Raw genomic sequence first — 22,219 nt, 5'->3', positions numbered from 1 at the left:
AAGCTAAATGTATATTAATATTTTGTATTTCGGTGAATTTTTAGCTGTTACATAATGATTTAAATTTATTATATTAATATGTTGAAGATTACTTAAGAGGCCCTTTTATTTATAATTAACTTTATTTCCTATAATTTTGCTTATTATAAAAACTTTAGTTTTCTTAATATTAGTCGAGAATTTTTTGAAACTAAAAACATTAACAAATTGTCAAATCGAAAACAAGACCTTACGTTATAGAATTTCGTTTCCTTTTTTATACAAAGACTTAGTCCGGTTATTTTGCACCCTGTATATGAGAAAACAATATAATTTAAAATATAAAAGATAATCCATATTAAATGCATTTAAATCAATAAACACAGAAATTAATTTTTATATAATTTTTTTAATTATTTTCAGATGGGGTGATTATAGGAAGTGTGATACACCTAAAATTACAATCGATAATATGTTAAAACATATTGCAGATACACATCCGGTAAGAAGGGCTATCATATATAGGGGACAGTTGGCTACATCGTAAAGCCTATATATCTATTAATTTAATAAAAAATGTTTAATTATCCATAAATTATTCATTTTGAGCAATCAGCTATTAAGAATTAAATACTCAAAGTGAAAAAATTAAACAAACTTTATTATTTAAACACAAAAAATTTGAACGAAATTTTTAACTAATATTAATTTTCGTAGGATATTGATTATATAATTTGGACTGGAGATTTGCCACCACATGATATATGGAATCAAACACGTGAAGAAAATTTAAAAATATTACGTGAAACAGTTGCACAAATGTCAGATATGTTTCCTGGTTTACCAATATTCCCAGCCTTGGGTAATCATGAATCCGTTCCTGTTAATAGTTATCCACCACCATTTTTAGATTCAACTGAAAATAGTATTTCATGGTTATACAAGGTATTGGAAGAACAATGGCGTCGTTGGTTACCAGCATCTGTATCACATACATTACGACGCGGTGCATTCTATTCTGTACTTGTTCGACCTGGTTTTCGGTTAATTAGTTTAAATATGAATTATTGTAATAACAAAAATTGGTAAGTTTTTTGTTTCTAACTTTATATTTTTAGCCTCAGTCCTCACAGTCATTACACAGAAGCCCTGAACTCGAATCCACATTCTCTAGATTTCCGCAAATGATGTAATGTGCATTTTTCATTGAAGTTTACAGTCCCACCATCATTTTTTAAGTAATATAATGTGTTGAGAAAGCAAAAGCTATTAAAAGTATTATGTATGAGGGACTTCGACTTATATAAAATAAACAAAAAATTGAAATAAATGTAAAATTTAGTTTCATGAAAAATGCATATTTTGGAAACGATTAACTATTGTACCTGTATTGATTTTTTAATGATATATAAATATTCTGTTTAATTTTTATATTTTAGGTGGCTGCTATTAAATAGTACGGACCCAGCAACTGAATTACAGTGGTTAATCTATGAATTACAATCGGCTGAATTTAATGGTGAAAAAGTACACATTATTGGTAAGCGGGCCATTGTATTTATATTTACCACCATCTAATACAAAAAGGAAGCACAAAAGTCAAGGAACACAAAGAGTCGATGTATTTTTGACTATTCCATTTAGATTTCTATTATCCTTCGACAGATGTTTTTCAAAAAATTATTTTACACGTATGAGTTAGCAATGAATAAGATCTAAAAAATCAGATTTTTATCTAGATATTGACTCATTGTCCGATCAACCTTAATTTTGTCTGAACAAATTTCTTTATTTTGGTCTAAACTCCGTTTAAGTATCCACTGATTTTGACATTGGTAATCTGTATTACTAAAATATACTCATCGTGTTCAATATACTATAAGGGAAAAGAAATTGAATTGAAACACTGAGCAAAAATTTAATTTTTAATTATTTAGTTTTAACGTTCCTGTTTCCCTAGCCATTAATGAACAAAATGTTTTAGGCCATATACCACCTGGGCATTCGGATTGCATTAAAGTGTGGTCAAGAAATTATTACGCAATTATAAATAGATACGAAGCAATAATTACTGCTCAATTTTTTGGACATACACATTACGATGAATTCGAATTATTCTACGACAATGATGATATAGGTAAATTTTAAAAAATAACTCAATAAAAAAATTTAAACTCAATGTAAAATGTTTCACTTTATAGGAAGACCTAATGGAATAGCATATATTGGGCCATCTGTTACTCCTTATTATGATACAAATCCTGGATATCGAATTTATTATGTGGACGGAGATCATGCAAAAACAACAAGGGTAAGCAAAAAATTCTTAAGTATTCAATTCCTCAATGCTGTTTCAATCAATTCGTTTTTAACGCTAAGATGTCAGCGCTGCGAGTAAAAAAAATGTAAACCATACTTAAAAAACTCAGCTGATTTATCTTTGAAAGGAAAGGCAAAAGATACGTACTTTATTATTCATTTTATTGTGCTGTACTCTTTTATATGCGTATGGTATGTGCGTATGGTTTACCAGATTGTAAACAATCATTCCCGTTAAACATTATGTTTATGTATTAATGGTTGTTGCAAACTATAGTTCTTTTTCTATCGCCAGATAGAGTCTTTCTTAATATTAAAATCTAATAACTATAAGTTTCAATCTCTAATATGTATGGTGGCATTAAAATAGGCACTAAGATAATACTTTTCTAGCATGCGTAAAAAGTAACAAATTGAGTATTTGTAAAAATGAAATTATTTGTTATTTTCAGTCGGTCATAGATCATGAATCTTGGACAATGAATTTACGTGAAGCAAATTTATATGGTTATCCAATGTGGTATAAATTATATAGTGTACGTGATACGTATAAAATGAGAGGATTAAGACCAGAAGATTGGGATGAATTTGTCCAGCGTATGACTATTGACCCGGCACTTTTCGACTTATATTACAAGTAAATTTTATATTTTAGTTTGATCTAGAACTCATGACATTAGATATGCTTATTTGCATATTTTATGAATCACTAATAAGCAGTAACTTAGCCAATAAAATCTCTCTTTAATGTTTAACATCAGAAGTATATGATAAACACACAATTCAATATTCTATTCATTCTTAAACTCCGTGTCTCTATGTCTGCCCGTCCGTCTGTGGCATCGCAGCTCCTAAACGGATGAACCGATTTTAGTATTTTTTGTTTTTTGAAAGGTAATTTAATGGAGAGTGTTCTTAACTATATTTCAAGAAAATCGGTTCAGTTTGGAGAGAGAGCGACAAGAAAAAAGTAGTTTTCTGTTAAAAGTACCCAGCCTGGTGTATATTACGATAATTTAAAACTATTGCAAGATTTTTGTGACACCCTGTATGTTTTTGAGTATTTAAATATTTACCTGTTCTATTTGAAGGCATTACTACAAAGCAAGTCCAGTAAAACCAACATGTGATACAGAATGTAAAAAACGAATGTTATGTGATCTGAGATCTGGTCGATCGCATGATCGTAAAGTTTTATGTGAAGAATTAGAATCCCGTATTGAACAGACAAATGGAAATACTTGGAAACAATGGATTTATAATACTTTATCTGTTTCGTAAGTGATGAAATATTTAAGATTTTGTTTTTAAATCTGACAATTCTATTTTATTTTTTTTAAATTTCTACTGTGGTTTTTTGTACATTTTTGTTTTTAATTTTCAGTCGTGCGTTTTCAGCATTATTATGAATCTATCGAAGATTGTTAAATAATTTGAAAAACTAAATTTAGGTATCCGTCCAAAAATTTCGCTGATAGTCCCGTGTGTAGGTGTAAATATTATAATGTATATTTATTATGGTTATCAAGGTTAAGGGATAACACTTTCTATCCAAATATTTTTTTATTGAACTTAGGTGTCTCAAAGACGTTTGATACATTTTCCTACATTTGAACATAATGCAAAAATTGAAACAAATTTTAAATACAAAACTCTAAACGAACTTTTCAAGAAAGTAAGTTTTCAAATAAATTTTCAAGTACAGTTTATGTTTAAAAAATGCGAAAAATAAATGTTTGAATATCGAGTTTAGTTATCGAGAAATATCGATGCATGAAATTAAAATAAAGAAATACTCATTTTTTTACGGGAAAATCAACAACGTTTATATAAAAACGTTAGCATTTCTTCATCACTGACTTTGAGTACAAAATTTTAGAAATGAAAGAGAAATGAGAAAAAAATATTTGTTGCCTTCTGGAATCAAATAGAGTACCTACCCATTCTAGCCAAAAAAAAAAATTATATAATTTTTTTTCTGGAAATACTCACATATAAAGGATTGAAGTGAAATCGAATTTCAGTCAAAGATGGCTTCTTTGAGAAGTTAAAATTTTACCGAAAATGTTTTCGTTGGCATTTTTCTGGTAAACAAACATGATCATTAAATATAGCGTATTCGTTCTCTTTTTGTTAAATAAAGTATATGATGAGAACTTGAAATTCTTTTTAAATGCATCGTGATTTCCATAAAAATATGGAAATCTGATCGAAATGTAATTGTCTACGAATCTCTCTGCTTTTCGCTCAAACTGTATCAAACGGCCTTATATTTTGGTTCGGTGCTCACCTAAACTAATTTTATTTAAACAATTTACTTTTTGAATAGTATTAAAAGTATCAATAAATGAATATTTTAGGGTCCAAAATTATCTTCGAAAAAAATCTATTGTCAAATGAATTTTGTTTTAAACATTGAAATTATTTTTGACACTGACATCTCCTTTAAATTAAAACTTAAACTTCTTGCTAAATATTTTTCAAAAAGCTTCTTTGAACTATCTCTAGTTTACAATGTATTACACTCAGATCTAAAATGAAATATCATATTGATTGGTTTCTAGTGAAGACATAGGCAAGTATCATATAGGCGCATATAACATCGCATAATGAATGGATTGTATATTCCCTTTTCGACTTTATATACCGTTTGATACTTGCCTATGTTCGTTGTTCGATTTCGTTGCTGGCCGTAGCATTAAGAATACAGTATATTGTAAACTAGAGTTATTTGAATTTTTGGGCTATGGTGCACAGAGTATTTCTAAAATGTTTGAAAAATGTTTGATATACTTTATCTATATTATTAAAAAAAAAATTATGTCGGAAAAATTAAAAAGTATAACACATTTTTTAATCAATGCTTATTTTTATATTTGTAATTATAATTTACAATTTTTTTTCCATATAGGTTGGAGACAAATGAAATTCCAACATACACTGAATCAGCATTTCTGAATAATATTACCGATAAAGATTAATTTTAACTTTTTTGTAAATAGTACAATGATATTTTTAATTATGACTTTAGACGTAATAGAATTATTTTAATATTTAGGAAACATTTTGTATTTAGTATTAAGTAGGATACGTAAACGTACATTATACGTAATAAGTTGCAAATAACCACCTTCAGGTTATGTGCAATAAAAGCTGTTTTTCTTTTATATTGATTTTTATTATGGCGATAGATCTCAGTTTACCAGTTAGTTTTGTTCTTTGAAGAATTTATGGCTCAGGCAAAAATGAAGCTATGACGATATACGAATATACCACCAAAACTGACAAAGCCACGCGGATTTCACACTATACAATACATACGAAGCGAACCATGTTCAATGTATATTTGAACACCGGAAAGGATATAGTACTTGCAACATTACTAATTGAAATATTATTCAATGCCAATATTCTTTGATGAAAAATTTTCATTATTTTTAGACTTTGATTTAGAATAAAAGAAAAACAGCTGAAAATAAAAGAGTGTTACAGGCATAGGCGCAGATCAAATTTAATATTAGAAGAGTTTGAAAATCAAAAATGAAATGATAAGATACATGCTTTTGACTTCCAATATTTTAAAACTAGTTCATTACTGGAAAATCATATTCAAAATTGTTTATTCGTACAGAAAGCGATCACTATTATAGCTCTGGCATCGGATCAAAGCGATGTAGCCAGAGCATTCCTGTCACATAAAGATCGATCAATTTTTTTTTCGTGTTACAAAAATCTGAACAATTTTCTTTCAGGTATTTTGATTGTATTTTATTACCTTTTTAATGTAATTTTCAGAGTAATCTATATGAATATAATCGTGGTATGTTTCGTATCTGCACGGCGGGCATCATGCAAAAATTATTGAATCATTGAAGATAGTGAGATGTTTTTATTTTTTTTAAATGTCTTTGTAATACATAAATTTCATTCAAATCACTAAATAAGCGAAAATACGTAAGTTTTTTACAATATTTTCTGAACATCGTAGGCAATTTGTATCACATCCATGTAAACATTATGTATTACTCTACTCGCTTGGTATTACTAGTAACTAAGTGATTATTTTTAGACGTAGATCAGCATACACATAAAAAAGGCATTATTACCTATTCCGTTTATAATTCTTTAGTAAGGCGGATATTTTGTTCAGCAGTTGCAGAGCAGTTTTTATTCTAGGAGTAAAATATTTTTTTAAACTTGTGAAATATTTCCAGATGAGATTATCGAATTAATTGTATTCAATCGTAATTAATTGATTCATAGCATCTGAAATAGATTTAAAAAAATTAACTAATGTGCTCGTGTAATTGACTATAATGTGTTGATCACTGCTGATCAATTTTAGTCCCGATATATTGTCAGTCCAAAAACATCACAATATTAAAGTTATCATTTCTTTAGGAAAACCTACCAAACTCTTCATTTTTTATAATATAAACATTGTATTTGCGTCTGTCCCTAATATCACTTTAAATTAATTTTAATACGTATAAAATCAATTAAATACAATATAGTTTGCTTCTCAATAAATTAATAAATGCATGTTTTGAAGCTTGAACACAAAATCTTTTTAAATTTGGCTTATGGTTTGGTTACAACACAAAAATACAATAATAACTTGTACTCAAGAAAAAAATTACTAATATTGTTATAAATTTTGTATTTGACGGAATAATCTTTGAATCGAATTTTCATAGTAAATTACTTAAATTTTTTTGTAATCAAATGAAAATTTACTTGTAAATAAGACACAAATGACTACACTAAGCGCATTATGATGGTGTTGCAAATATTACACAAATACACATTTCCAATGGTTGTGGTAAATTTTAAATGGTGGTGGAAGTTCATTGGAAAGTTTTGGTGAGTGAAGTTATGTAATATACGCGGTACCTATATGTAATAATTTTTAATTTCAGGAATATTATGAATTTTTTATGGATTTTTAAAAGAATCATTTCAAACAAATAATTTAATATTTCGTGATTTTAACTCGCATTTAAAATTAAATATAAACGAAGAGTCAGTATGGGTCTTTTTGAGTCAGAAAAACGTTTCTTTTTTCATAACACAAAAGTTTGCTGGTTATTTTAAAAGAAATTGATCCTAGGATATTTTTGAAGTAAATTTTAGAAGCCTTGAGTAAAGCTAAAAAGTTTTTAAAGTAAATTTTAGTAGCCTTGAGTAAAATCAAAGTAAAATGTTGCTTGTTTTAAAGTCCTAAATATACAGAGTGTCTATTTTAAGTTGACATATGCTTGAATCTCAAAAGATAAGTTTAATCGAAGAAATAGTTCAAACAAAAATTTTAATTTCAAAGGCACACATCTTATACGGATATTGAATTCGGCCGTTTTCCGGTTCAATCAAAACCTCACTTATTCAAGCGAAAACATTTCTTGTTTGAAACATTGTTTTGTAAACCGAATAGTTTAGACATTCAATGAAAGCAAAAATAATTTATAAGACCTTTTCAGAAACAACATATCATAGATTTTGCGCGTTTCTTCATTCAATTTGAACAAAAATCGTCTTTATAGAAAAACAAACTACTTTTTTTGGAAAACTTTTTTCGATAAGAGCCTAGATTTCGCAGAAGTTACATTTTTTTATCATTAAAAAAATCATTAACAATCAACTTAAAGTGTTCATCTATCTATTACCAGGTATGGAATAGAGTGAGGTTTTCATTGACCTGGAAATCCTAAGTCAAGTTTAATGTTTTCGTAAGATGTGTACCTATTGACCCAACATTTTTTGCTTGAAGCATTTTTATCGATAAAACTTATTTTTCGAGTTTCAAGTATATGGCAACTTAAAAAAGCACCCCGTATATATTTTGATTTTGGATATTTAACATTATAACATCCTGAAAAAATAATTTTACGTTTGATGGTATTAATACCAGAAATAGAGAATGTAATTTAACGAAGAATAGATTTTTTTATTAGGGGAATTTTTTTATGATTATATGAATATAATATTATTATTTAATAATTAATTATTCTTTGCTAAGATCTCCAATTGGGTATTTTTATATTAAAATTTTGAGTTAAGGCTACTTTCCTCCAAAAATACCTTTTTTATTAGGTTTTTTGTTTCAAAACAATTGTTTAGAGTTTGTGTGAGGAAAAAATTAAAGAAAATCCCATTGCAATTCGAGTCATCGATATCAAAACCAAAGATTAAGTTACATTTGACCTTTTTGTACCAGTAGTTTTTACTACACCAATTAATTTATGCCTATTTGGATAAAATTAAATATTATATTTTTCTATATTTCAGAATGGCAATGTTATGGTCAATTCCACGTTACACTATCCAATTACCCAAACTGGTTTTAGGTCTAGGTTGAAATAATAAAGAAAAAATATTTAGCAAAATTTTTTTGAATAAATAAAAACAAAGTGGTTTGAATTATTTGTTCGAAGCAATTTCAGAAATATAACTAATAAATATAAACATGGTAATTTGAAAATTCTTCTGAAAAAATTATGAATGATTTTGATATCAGTGATATTATTTCGTAAGTGATTATAAATAAAAATTCCTGTTCACACGCTAACCCGTAAATAATTTTATAAATTATTTACATTTTAATTTTGTTGTTATTTGTATCATGGAAGGAGATCTGGATCGGTTTTAAAACTAATTTTATTGAGCGATTTTAACATTACATAAAATTGATTAATTAATTTCGATTTTTTGGTTCACTGTCGATTTATTTTTTGATTTATCTACATATGCAGAAGTAAGAAAAGCACATTCTTTCAAATGATAGGAAAAAAATCCCATTTTCCACAAAAATTAAAAGAGAAAATCGATTTTTAATTAATCATTTTTCCCCTCAACGTCACATTCCTATATCTTCATCGCCAAAAATCGGTATTTTAATTGCTGCTTTTATTCGTAGCCCAAACTCTGCCAATAGATTTGAACCTTCCCCTTGCGATAGCATCTCCCCTACTCCCGCACCAAAAAGACTTGTCCAAAACATAATTGAATGTACTACTAATAACATTCAAATTTTTTAAATAAAAAGAACCATGATAACAAAATTAATGGAAATAACAATTTTAATGTGTAAAAATATTTGAAATTATTTGCACGTTAGTGTGTTTATATAAAGTAATTTTAAAATCCTTTTCCTTTGTTTTTTATTTTTATTTATTATTTTTTCGTTTTTGTTATTTTTCAAGTCTGTGATAACAAACAGTCTTTTTTATAATTAATTAAAAGTTTAATTCGTAATATGAATTAAAACAACAAAAGTAATTGTAATAATTAATAATTTTTAAGACAATTAATTATATAATATGGTGAATTAGAAAATTCTTTTTGGGGATGCATTATATTATTAGTTATATGTTTTGAAATCGCTTCAAAATGAGAACAATTGTTAAGTATATATAATGAATCTCAGGAAAATATAAATAATTTTTTTTTTTTTATACGGAAATAAAAAATTTAAAAACAACCTTAATATTGTTTCATTTAATACATCCTTATTTTATTTGTCCATTCAATATTTTTAAGGTGGGTATAAACCGTCTGTGGTGACAATGGTATGGGGCCGTCAAGTTCATCAGAAAAAGAATCCTCCAGTTGACATGACATATTACTTTCTCTGCTAGTGAAATCCCATCAAAATCCGTTTTAAATCTGCTTTAATTTTGACAACTAGCAAACATGAATGTTATAAGTGCTTACCCATTTTTTACTACAACACGCAAAAATTAGCAACGCTGCAGTTGAATAGTTTTTGCTAATTATGACAATAACACAAGAAGAAAAAAAATCGTACACACTAATAACTATAAAATTGGCCTGAAAAAGTAATGTTTTGGGGATAAAAACTATAACCATCAGAAAATTGATAAATGAAAAATGGTGGTTATTAATTAAAATTTTCTCTTTATTTAATAAACATTTAATTTTAAATAATATTAATATATAAACAATACTTAAACTGTATTTATTTGATTAATATATATTTACATTTTTTTAAATAATAACATTAAATTATTTATTTTTATTATTAATAAATATTTAAGTTTTATCAAAAAGGGTTTTTTTTTTCTATTTACATAAATTCGTTTTATTTAATAGCTGTTTTACACAACATAAGAAATTTTTCTATTATATGGTAATTATATTCTTTTTATTTTATATCCTATTAGATTTGGTGGCTAGTAATAAAATTTGCTTACAAGGTTGCACATGTGCAGATATTTTTCCGATCATACCTGTCAATGTTTCGTTTCACTTTTCCTAAAGTACTTATTTTTCTCACTACTTTTCTCTCTACATCTTTACTTTCACTCAAACATAAACATTCTACAATAATTTTGGAATTTGGAAATGGTGTGTTGCGTTTGTAAATTTCTGGTCTACCATATATCAAAATATAATTTCTGGACAAAAATCAGAAAACTCAACTCGTTTGTTTTGTATTGAAAGTTGTTTTTTTCAATAAAGTTAAAAAAAAATTGAAATAGAAATTGTAGTAATTGGATCATTTACAGACGAAGATGACTATTCTATGGTAATTACCTGAAATACAACTCATGAACGGAGCAAATTTTTTATATAGGTAGGTACCTCTCGTTCAAAGTTTGAAAAATATTTTTTTTTTAATGTTGGGTAAGAAAAACTTTCACTTTACTTTGGGACTCACAAATGAGGTTACGCACGATGTGCAAATTTTTGAGCAAACATAAATTTTTAAGCAAGCAATTATTAGGCAACAAGCCAATATGTGAATATGTATATAATTAGCATTAAGTATGTAAAATTTACATACATTGTAAATGATTTAAAAAAGAAATCATTAAAAATTTCTTTTGTCATGTAAAATAGCTTTAATATGGTAAAAGGGTGGTAAAAATTAATTACGTCAGATGATTTTGACATGTTTTTCTTAAAACCTAAAGCAATGATTATAATTAGATTTTTAAGATTTTTTTTTCTGAAGACTCTTTTATGTATTATAAAATCTGGTCATTATTTATTTTTGTTCTAATTTTAGTTAATATATAAAAATTTATAAAAATTACTGTGAGAATTTCTATATAATTTTTTGTTTGATATTAAACATGCGACATTTATTCAAATTTAATAAATAAATTGTATGTTTTGCGTAGGTTTTCATACACCTTTTAAAATTGTAATGGTCCTGCAATCTGCTCTAATCGAATGATTTTTGTTTAGTTAATAATTTAATATTAAGGCAATATTGCAAGACTTGAATAAGTATATGTATCGATACTCCTAGACGATTTAAAATAATACGTAAAAAGGATATTTTCCAGCATCTAATATAATGAAGTCTTAGTTTGGTTTTGTTTTTAATTTTCTTTACAGTTTTAGGAAATCGTACATAGAATAATATCTAATAGAGTACTTTCGGTAGTAAAAATAAATTGCGAAATTTGAAAAAGTACGTTATTGTTTTATTATATTAAAATTAAAAGTCGTAATGTTTAATCGCCACCAATATTATGTAAACAAAATGGCAGCGTTTTTGCGAGTGTAAAAAATATTTAAAATTTAATTTAATTTTCTGGCAAGAAAACGTGTTTATTTTGCCGAAATATATTTTTTGTGGCTTTTTATTAGGAAAATCAACATTTTGAAGTACTTTTTCAAACATGGTAGAATACTGTATTAGTAATTGTAGGTAGGTGTATGTTAATCTACAGTGTGTTATTTGATGCTAGGAAAATGATAAGTTTTGTTTAGTTCCTCAAATTAAATTTTAAATAATCAATTCATGGAAGAGAGAGATTTAAAATATAGTTTCTTGGCAGTTATAGGTTATATATATTTGACGAGTAGCCAATATACCTAATTATTAAAACAATTCTGATGCATTATGTTAATCCATTCGTGCTTATAAGAAATTTTAATATCAAAATTTTCCAACTAACTATCAAAACTGAAATAATTACCTTCGTATTTATCTACAAAATTATTCATTGTATTATCTGGAATGAAGCGAAAATAATGACAACATCATTCCTGTTCGGCTAACCATACATTTAACATTCTTATCAAGAAGTTTCAAAGTTTGTATCATTGATCCTACAGTCATTGCGAGTGAGAAGCGGACTCCCAATAGAGAAGTTGCATATTTCATTTTATTTTTTTTTCAGTGGTTTTTAGTGGTTGTAATAGAAAGAAAATAAACTTTTACAATAAATTCTTGTTCGTATCATATTGTCTACATGTTACACTGGATAATCTTAGGTAATTATTTAGTATTTCACCTCTTTATCGCCCTGATACCGATTGGCTAACCTACACCGTACTGTAATGTTTCTCGCAAACGAATGTCTTATCCTTACCTTATTATCTTAAAGATACAAGCTCAAATTTGTACAAAGCGAATTTACTCATTATGAGATAAATAACTGTTTTTTCCCGAGGATATTCAAATCCGAGTGCCTTCATACTAGGCGTTAAGGAGTTTCTTAATGGTTATTAATTTGATGAACTATATTTACAGATTTCTCACATTTTCAAGTACTTAATCACAATTTACGTTAAGTGAGTAGGTGAACAGTTATCATAATAACAGGCGAATATTTTTATGGTTGGGTGAATTAAGGACAAGTTAACAAATGTTTCTATGGGATTTTTTCATAACATATATACTTGATATTTTACAATATATTTGGTTCATTTTTAGACGCTTTTATTTAATGTTTCTTAAATTTCCTTAAAATTTGTTTACATATGGCTAAGTTTTACTTAAAATCACGTTAATTACAAACTTGTAGTAGAAAAAATCGTTTTTTGTAACCAAATTATTTTGTTTCTGAAAAGCAAAAGCCTAGGTTATGTGAAACGAAACTCCTGCCATTGGGTGCGTTTGACAGAAAAAAGCACTTGAGAGCGCTTACTAGCGCTGAAAAACAAACTGTACAGTTTTCGGCCAGGACATGTTTGCTAACTTCAGTTGCGCTGACACATTAATATATTATTATTATTATACATTATTTAATATATTATTCATTATAGGTAATTTTTTAATATGAATAATTTACAAACATATATTTAAATTAGGTTAGGCTTAGGTTCCCCGCTTAAAGCTAACTTAGCGTCCTAGAGAAATATAGCTATTTACTATTTGACAGCGCTTACCGCTTAACAATCGCCATTTTGCTTACAAGCGCTTCCTAGCGCTTTTTTCTGCTAAACGCACCCATTGTTGAATGGCCCAATTTTACAGTTATGCGCTAAAGTCTTGAGTTTAATATAAATCCTTCATATATCTTTACTAACAGAGACTTGTAAATCATATTTTTACAGATTACTTCTTTTTAAGACAAGGAATCGACCCTGCTTCTTGTATTTTGAACCAATTATTCGCCTTTAACCCACCAAATTATGTAGTGACTATGTAATGTATATATTTCTGGAATGCCTGATGTATTTCGTTAATTTGTTTAAATTATTAACATATTTATTTTATTTTACCTAAACTATAAAAAATGTATACCTTATCCTAAATTTAATGATTCGTAATAATGAAACATTTTGCATTTTTCATATTTTTTTTATATTTGTATTTGGAAGAGCGATTTTTGAGAATTGTTTTTATTAATTTATGTGCTTATAAGTAATATTTAGCCATTTATTAATGTACATTCAAATTATGTTTCTTGGTTCATATTTTAGTCAACTGCCAAAGAATTATTTCTTATCAAAATATCAAAATATCGACCAGCAGCGGAGGCCTAAGTTTATACTTAGGACTTAGGAGGTAAAAATTGTATCCCATGATGACGAACCAAAATTCTGGCACATTTTTCTAGCTAGCTATCACACAAATTGTTAATACCATTATTTCTATATTGCTCCAATTTGAACCTGTTGATCAGACAAATTGTTGATTTGACAATTTGAAAACTTTTTGGATAGTGAAATGTTTATAGACATTTAAGAGCATTTAAATTTTGAGTTTGTTCGTATTTACATTAAATAAAAGCGTGGATCGTTAATTTTTTTCGTATAATATAATCATTTATTTTAAAAGTTCTGAACGCGCAGAACAAAGCCATAAAAAATGTTACAATACAATTTTATCGACAAACACTGCCCTTATCTAAATTGTCAGTAGCTAATTACAACACCTGATGAGCATCTTTACTATATGAATTCAATTAATTATTTGGATACAAAACTCTTTAGTGTATATGTAATTCGAATCTTATCATAATGGGTTTTATTACAAAAAAAATTTTTATAATCCAAGAAACGATCAGATAAAAAACCCTAACCCTACGTGGTAGAGCTAAGTTTACGTGGTAGAGCGTCCCAACCTTTTAGTGACACCCTGTAAAACGTAGACATCTTTTATAAAGCACAAAATGGTTTTATTCACAAAGTTTGTTCTAAATTAACTAACTGTAACTGCCCTACGACTACCAAAGTAAACGTGTGTTACTAGAAATTTCTAGCACATAATTTTCCAAAAGTTAGATCGTTAGTCAGTTAGACGGGATGATAACACATTATTAGAGATGGTGTTATTTTGTTTGAGTAGAGTGTTAAATTAAATGAGAAATAAAATTAGGACTCGGTAAAACGCTCAAATTTAAGAATTATGAAAGATGGTTAGATAAGTGTTCAATTATTAAGTACGAAAGCATGATTTTAAGGTTTTTGAATGGAATGAATGAAGCACGAAGGGTGTAATTATCATAAAATTACACTCCTAGATATATTTTGTGGGGTTATCTATAAAAAAAGTTTATAATTGTGATCTAAATGACGATGAAAATCTTTTAAAACAAAAAATCACAGAGGCAGTTAATGATATAAATATGCATACACTGCAGCATCAAGTTTATAAAAAATTTAGGGTTTTGGTTGAAAAATGTGTTATGGTAGGAGGAGAATATGTTAATTGATTTAATGTTATTTTCATTATTACGTTTTTTAGTAATTATAACTTTTCATCAAATAAAAAAAAACGATGTTTTAATTAAAGTACACGGAGTCATAATTGTTAATTGCGAGTAACTTTTTTTAGTAACATTTTGTCAGCTTGTAAAAAGAAAGAGTAGTTTACCAAAAAGAAAAATAGTGATTCCAAATTTTTGGCTACGATATACATTATTTAGAAGTTTTAAATATTTCTACATACTTTTCAGAATAAGCCAAATTGTTTATAAAAAATGACTTCTTAAAATGAAAAATGAGAAAATTTACAAGTATGTTACCACTATCCGTGGACACACTGTATTCTTCCTGAACTGAAAGATATAATCGTTCATAACATGAAGTTCCCCAACTTGAAAATAGACAAATTTACAAAGAATTCTGCATACTTGTTGCATATTTACGTTGGCATTGTCACACCACATTGCTTTGGCTTTATATGAAATAGTATTAGTGTTTATCTTGAGTAAGATTTTAAATGTCCAAATGGCAACAAAAATAACAAATTATCGAACATTGAGGATGTTTGAACAAGCTTACGTGTTATTTAAACACCTTCTAAGCTCTTTAATCCTTGTGGCATGATTGGCACTCCCCAAAAAGGTTCGTATCAAATAAGAGTGATCGTTTCTTAAATTACTAATGCTAAAAATTATTTTGAAAATATAATATCGAAAATAATGTAATTTTGTGCTTTGATTTGGTTTTTATTCTTCTAATTAAAGAGAAATATATAAAATGATCTCTTAGAGGCAATGTTTTTTTAATTTTAATGAAACTGCATTAATTTTATTTATAAACTTTTACTTTCATGCAGATAGTAGTTTTTGTAGATTTTAAGATTTTCTTTGCTCGTCGTTGCGATAAAAAGGACTTTCCTGAATGAGATCCTTTTATTTTTTTCTCCTGATAATAAACTATATTTAAAAATAACGCTTATAAATATTTACAATATTTTAGTATACATATTTTTTTTCATCGATAAATTATTAAATCTTTAATAATAATATAAAAAACAATATAAATTTTCAATTAAAAATTTATAAAAAATTACATAGTGTCTAATAAAACTTTAACTTGTAAATAATTTCTAAACTTCAATTTAAAACGATTGGTTGTATTGATATTATTTAATCAGTAAAAATATATCCTAAATATATAATCCATTGAATCGGATCCAAAATGTGACTTAAAAAATGATATAAGCCCTTTTGGGTAGGTTAATGAATTTTACAGCATATTTCATTTAACATTCATTTGCAAGAACTTTAGGAAAATGAAATTTAAATAATGGTTGGAACTACACATGCTGGGACTGAAATATTTTTTATAAATAATTGTCAAAGATATTGAATTATTCAACATCGCGAGAGATTTTGTTAAAAGACAAGACTTCCTTGTCAATAATGCTCGAAATTATTTACGTGCTAACGTATTTTTAGACACTTCCATAACATAGGACCTAGTATATACTCATTTTTTTTTGTTCTACCCTCGGCAAAGAATCGACGTAGAGGATTGCAAAAATGAATGACCATATCTTATTGAAATTGTAAACTGGCTTTACTACTTTTTATAAATGTAATAGAGCGTTTACCTCTTGTTATCGAAACATTAATCATCAGCGGTTGGAAACGGCAAAATAAGTTCCATTTGGATTCTACAATACAATTTACAATTGGTGGGGATGACTTCATTATGACTGGTGTGAAATTATGACAAATAAATCACCCCTCTTTTTCAATTGCAGCTTTCATATCTGAAGCTACACCGGTGTAATATCGCCGTTTATGTGACATTTTACACAAGTAAATTATAATATAGCCGGTTATATAGCTCCAGCTTAAGATATAAGTCTGGATTCCATTGTGAAATGTCAGTGGAACGTTTCTAGTTTAAGATATAAGTCAATGGTAACTGACTCTTAAGTGTCTATTTAATTTTCAATGCCGTAAAAGATTCCAATAAAAACGAATATATTTTTAACACGCCTTCTGTATAACTAACTAATAACAAATTTCATCTAATTTCGATGTATTATATAATATTCAAAGTCTATTTTAAAAGTTAAATAAATTTTATAATTTTTTTATACATAACATCACAGATACATTTATGTAAGAATGTAACAAAAATAAAAAAAAAAATTTTTAAGCCTTTAATGGTTACGGAGAAGTATTTCAAAAAATGAATAAATAGGTTAAGTATGAAAAGTTATATTTCTTAACCTAACCTTTTCTTTTATTACATAATAGTATGTGTGTTTCCGAATTAGTCTTTTGGTAACAACATTTTTATTTATATTATAATATTATTCATTTTTATAGGTATTTCAGATTTTAATTAAATTCCAAAGAATTTATATAGGAGACACAGAGTTCTAAGTACATTTTACAATGTACCTATTAAGTAAATTATAAGCTCATTAATACTAATTCACATAGGTTTATAAATGACAGTGCTTCATGGCTTTGTTACATGGAAAATAAATGGCCTTAATTTTAGAAAAATTGTACTTCATCTCATAAGTGAAATTATTCCATAACCAATAAAGGATTAAATAAAAAAAATTGGGAAGTGATGATAATGAGACAGTATTCTTTTTTTTTTCAATCATCAGTTCTTACAGTATAATTTATATAAATTATTTTTCTATTTGTTTATTAAATTTATTATTTTAATTTAAGAGATTATTGTTAAACAGTACTTTCTTTACGCCTAACTAATGACGTTTGTGTTTGTACGTCTGTTTTTGCATGGCATACAACATTTTCTGCTTGTAATTCGTGTGGAATTGTTGTAACAGTAACATCTGTCATCCATTGTGCCCCATGTATATGACTTAATGGCAGTGATGTTTCCAGGTGACCTTGATACAATATAGGTTGTGCAATATTACTTAATTGATATGTTTCTGCCATTGATAATGGTACTTGTAAAGGTGCACTACATGCTAATATTTGTGATGGTGAAATTGCACGACTTCCCATTTGTTGATAGAAAAATACGTCTGCAACATGCGAAAATTTTTTTAAAAATTTTTCGAAATTTTGATTGAAAAGTTTCCAATTAGCCTAGAGTAAGGGTTCATTTAAGAAACTCATTTATTAAGGATAGAAATTAGAGTGATTATTATCAAGATCGCGTCTAACAAATTTTTCCTCGACGAAAATTTTCATTGCCGGATAATTCCCTTAATAGGGATTGGGAAATTTTGTACCACAAGTTCAGAATTAATGAATCTCGGTTGAGGAATATTATCTGAGATTGATTGATATTCATACATTCAAGAGAAGTCGAAATGAAGATAATTGAATAACAACATGCAAATATCAGTTTGTTCGTATCCTAAAATCCTGAAAATTACAACTTTTATGATGTCGGCCGATTGACACCAATGCTTTTTTACTTTAAATATGTAACGCAATAAAAAGTCCTCGGTCATGAAACTTTAACAACTTCTTGCTCTACCTAACTAATTAATTAAATAGTCCTACAGACTGGAATGGGCCACGGTTTTCTCAGCAATTCCATCGGCCTTCAAAGTCAGTCTGTACGTCGTCTAGCTATCGGCTTCTACCATTCCAACATTTTCATAATATTCCTTTCTTTAAAAAAAAGAGGAAAAACTGATGTAACCTGGCAATAGTTTTTCCGATTTTCGCCCTGAATAAAATGAGTAGCAAAACTGTGTACTCTGGTTCAAGACCTTCAAGGAAATAGTTGATTTTTATTGGGCATACGGGATATGTGTCCTGCTGTGCAAAGGTTGTGAAAAAAAATAGGAAAAGCATAATATTTCGGAAAAAGGGTTAATATCGGTTTAATGCTAAAATGTAAATTCAATAATTTAGGTTAATTTTGTGAGCTGTTAAACTTACCATGAGGTATTATATCAGGATTATTTTCCTCCTCTTCAATAATATTCGATCTAACTTCAAGATCAGTTGAATCATTATGATGTGGAGATGTTTTTGTGGCAACTGATGCACTAGTTGAACATTCTGTGGCGTCTTTACTAAGACGTTTTGTGTTACAATATTTCTTTGAATCTTTTTTGTAGCACCAATGGAAGACTATGCATAATACAAAGCTAGTTACGATTAAAGATGAAATCACACCCAATAGTATGTATAACCAAGGTGGTTTTTCTTCTTCAATATTTGGCTCTGCCATTGTTGTTGACACTATGAAATAAAAAAAGTTGAAGACAACAGTTAATTTACATTCTAATCCATGTAATATTCTAATTTTGTTTTGATTTGATTGAAAAAATACGAAGACTATTCAAATATATTCCGATATAGTTTAACAATTTTTTTTATTGAATTTTTTCAAACTTTTTATGACAATCGAATTCGAATCGACTAATCAATATTTAAGTACCATTAATGAGCTTTACCTGTGAGTTTCTTTTGTTCTTGTAGTGGAGCCAAAGTTCGAACGTATATTGTTTTCGAGTTTCGGCTGACACCTTTTTCATTTATTGCAAATACATTGACTTTGTAGAATGTCTAGAAAAAAACAAAGGAAAATATAGAGGTATCAAATTTTAAAAACCCCGACATGAAACTGCAATTTTTGCGTCAGATATTAAATTTATTGTGGTTTAAAATGTAAGCGGTGAGAAATTTAACATTTCTAAAACAAGCACCTCATGTGAGTGGTAATCATTATGATTCAGACCATCATCTTCCCAGAATATGAAAGGAGAGAAAATTAAATATCTAATGTGTTCGTGTATTACTGTCTTAAACACTGCAGTATTAATTATTTAATTGTATCATAATTCAGCGTAGATGTTAAATATGCGGTGTCTATGCAAGAATTTATGGCATTAGTACTCGGCAAGTCAAAGTAGGCACATGCCTACAGGCGCGAGGTTACAAAGGGGCGCCCGCGTGGAAATTTTTAACAAGATAAAACGAATTGTGTAAGTAAGTATGCAAAAAATTACTCCATTAGTTTTGAAATTTTACAGTTCTTCAAATGTATAACAGACTTATTCATATAATTTCTGCAGAAAGAGGAAATGGTGTGGGAAAAATAAAATTTATAAAATATTTGTCATATTTACCTCAACTTCAAGACCACCAATATGAAATTCAGGTATACCATCGCTTGTTACGTTTGCAACCAATTGATCATTTAAACCGTACGTTAGAATCATTACAAATTTTTGATTTAGGCCACCGTCAAAACCTCTTTTACATTTTATATGAATTGAACTATGAGTTTTATTTATTGCTGAACAATTCGATGGTGCTTCTGGTCGACCTAGAAAAAAAATTTTAATATTATTTTTTTAATATTTACATAACTATAGAATAGTGAGTGAAATGCAATGAATTTTCTTTTACCTGCTGGCACAATATGAAATACACATGGTGTGCGTTGTGGTCCAAGTTCATTACGACTCCAGCATAGTAATGAACCATAGTCACGTTCTGTACTTGGGGTAAATGATGCTACACTATGTCCACCACCAATGCTAACATCATACGTTGATATAGAACGTGAATCACCAGCTGGAGTGTGGTTAAATGTCCATCGAAAGAATGTGGCTGGTGGATTTGCATCAACAAAACAATCTACACGAATTTCTTCCATTCGTGCAGCACCATATACACTTCGTGCTGTATTACAAATTGGTTCATCTGCAAACAAATATAAATGACAATTTACTTTTGTGATAAATAATTTCGTATTATTAAATTTCGCTGTTTTATTTCTGCTGTTATTAAATTTCGCTGTTTTATTTCTGCTGTTATTTAATTAACTACATATATATTTTTTGCCTTGAAAAAAGCCTATATAATTAAATGCCAGCTGCTTTTGTAGCAATTACGAAAATAAAACTGGCTGTTAATGCGATGCAGTCTTTCTGGACTAATTGGCTTTGAAAACAGTCTGTAAACAGGTGCACAAAATTTATAGGAAGGTCGCCAAGACATAAAAATGTTGAAATTTGGGAAAAAGTTAGAAATATTATTTTCTGAGGCATTTTTTAATTAGCCAAATGAATGTAGACTTACGACGCGAAATGGGCCATATGATGTTACTAAGAGTTAATTAAGATTAAGATTTTTTGTTGCGGATGATTAATATTACGTAGGAATTAATCAGTAACAAGTTTACGACACTGTCTGTTAGTAATATTCCGAGTAGGTTTTATCCAATTTAGATTTTAAAATTTTCTTTTTAATAAAATCAGACCCAAGATTAGTATCCAATTATCGTGAATTTTATTTATTAGAGTAATTCACGAAGATTCATCGCGAAGATTTAAAATCCGCCCTATATAAGTTTGTAACATTTATTAATAAATGTAAATTTTAAAATTGAGACAGCAAAATACAGAAATAACTGTACCATTTGAACATATGGTTTAGTTAATTTAATAAATAATTTTGTAAGTAAAAACCCGATGAAAAGCAAACTGTATTAAGATTTTAGAATATTTGAAAAACTGTTATCCTACTTAATACAAAAGTAACAAACTTATGGAAAGGTGATTAAATTTAAATATTTGCTTATGGTTTCATGAGCGATTAAATTTTAATAATAAATGAAAACATTATTTCCTGTAATCGTGTTTTTCATGTAATTTAATTTTCCGGATGCCGAAGCCTGAAAATGAAACTAGGATACCATTGATACAAGAAAGGGAATCTCAAAAGACTGAGATAGAACATTAGATAATATTTAGGAAAGGATATCGAATAACAGTATGGGACAGATGATACGCAAGAAATTTAATAAAGTCTATAAATAATACACACATTTGATGTTCAATTGTAGAGCATTGCTTGTTGAACTTCCTTCTGTGTTGGTTGCTGAACATGTATAATATCCAGAAGCACGTCTCGATACGCCCTGTATTACTAATGTTTGATTAGCGACAATAATACCACTGCTTACATTGTTATGAACAAGCTTATTCTGGAAAATATAAATAATAGATATGTCAAAT

The 22,219-nt window shown here is 27.9% G+C and overlaps 2 protein-coding genes across 5 annotated transcripts in view; one reads left to right on the top strand and one right to left on the bottom strand.

Moving 5' to 3' along the window:
* LOC123297563 (sphingomyelin phosphodiesterase) overlaps positions 1 to 8,646 on the top strand; it is a 45,793-nt gene extending 37,147 nt beyond the window's left edge. For 3 of the 4 annotated variants that reach the window (XM_044879275.1, XM_044879276.1, XM_044879278.1), the window contains exons 8-16: positions 403 to 481; positions 697 to 1,064; positions 1,419 to 1,519; positions 1,964 to 2,116; positions 2,181 to 2,290; positions 2,751 to 2,935; positions 3,390 to 3,575; positions 5,210 to 7,161; positions 8,584 to 8,646. In XM_044879275.1, coding sequence (XP_044735210.1) covers positions 403 to 481; positions 697 to 1,064; positions 1,419 to 1,519; positions 1,964 to 2,116; positions 2,181 to 2,290; positions 2,751 to 2,935; positions 3,390 to 3,575; positions 5,210 to 5,279 — 1,252 coding nt within the window. In that variant the 3' untranslated portion in view covers positions 5,280 to 7,161; positions 8,584 to 8,646. Of the gene's footprint in view, positions 1 to 402; positions 482 to 696; positions 1,065 to 1,418; positions 1,520 to 1,963; positions 2,117 to 2,180; positions 2,291 to 2,750; positions 2,936 to 3,389; positions 3,580 to 5,209; positions 7,162 to 8,583 lie in introns of those variants that run through there. The other variant, XM_044879279.1, reaches the window with a different exon arrangement.
* A 9,296-nt stretch (positions 8,647 to 17,942) lies between these two features.
* Positions 17,943 to 22,219, bottom strand: part of LOC123298741 (nephrin-like) — a 51,131-nt gene continuing 46,854 nt past the window's right edge. Inside the window, exons 4-9 of the mRNA XM_044880835.1 lie at positions 22,029 to 22,188; positions 20,607 to 20,903; positions 20,324 to 20,523; positions 19,649 to 19,760; positions 19,128 to 19,433; positions 17,943 to 18,256 (exon numbers count right to left, since the gene is read on the bottom strand). Coding sequence (XP_044736770.1) covers positions 17,943 to 18,256; positions 19,128 to 19,433; positions 19,649 to 19,760; positions 20,324 to 20,523; positions 20,607 to 20,903; positions 22,029 to 22,188 — 1,389 coding nt within the window. The remainder of the gene's footprint in view (positions 18,257 to 19,127; positions 19,434 to 19,648; positions 19,761 to 20,323; positions 20,524 to 20,606; positions 20,904 to 22,028; positions 22,189 to 22,219) is intronic.

Source organism: Chrysoperla carnea, chromosome 4 (genome assembly GCF_905475395.1).
Source record: "Chrysoperla carnea chromosome 4, inChrCarn1.1, whole genome shotgun sequence".
NCBI classification, from domain to species: domain Eukaryota; kingdom Metazoa; phylum Arthropoda; class Insecta; order Neuroptera; family Chrysopidae; genus Chrysoperla; species Chrysoperla carnea.
This window is presented reverse-complemented; position numbering and strand designations above follow the sequence as displayed.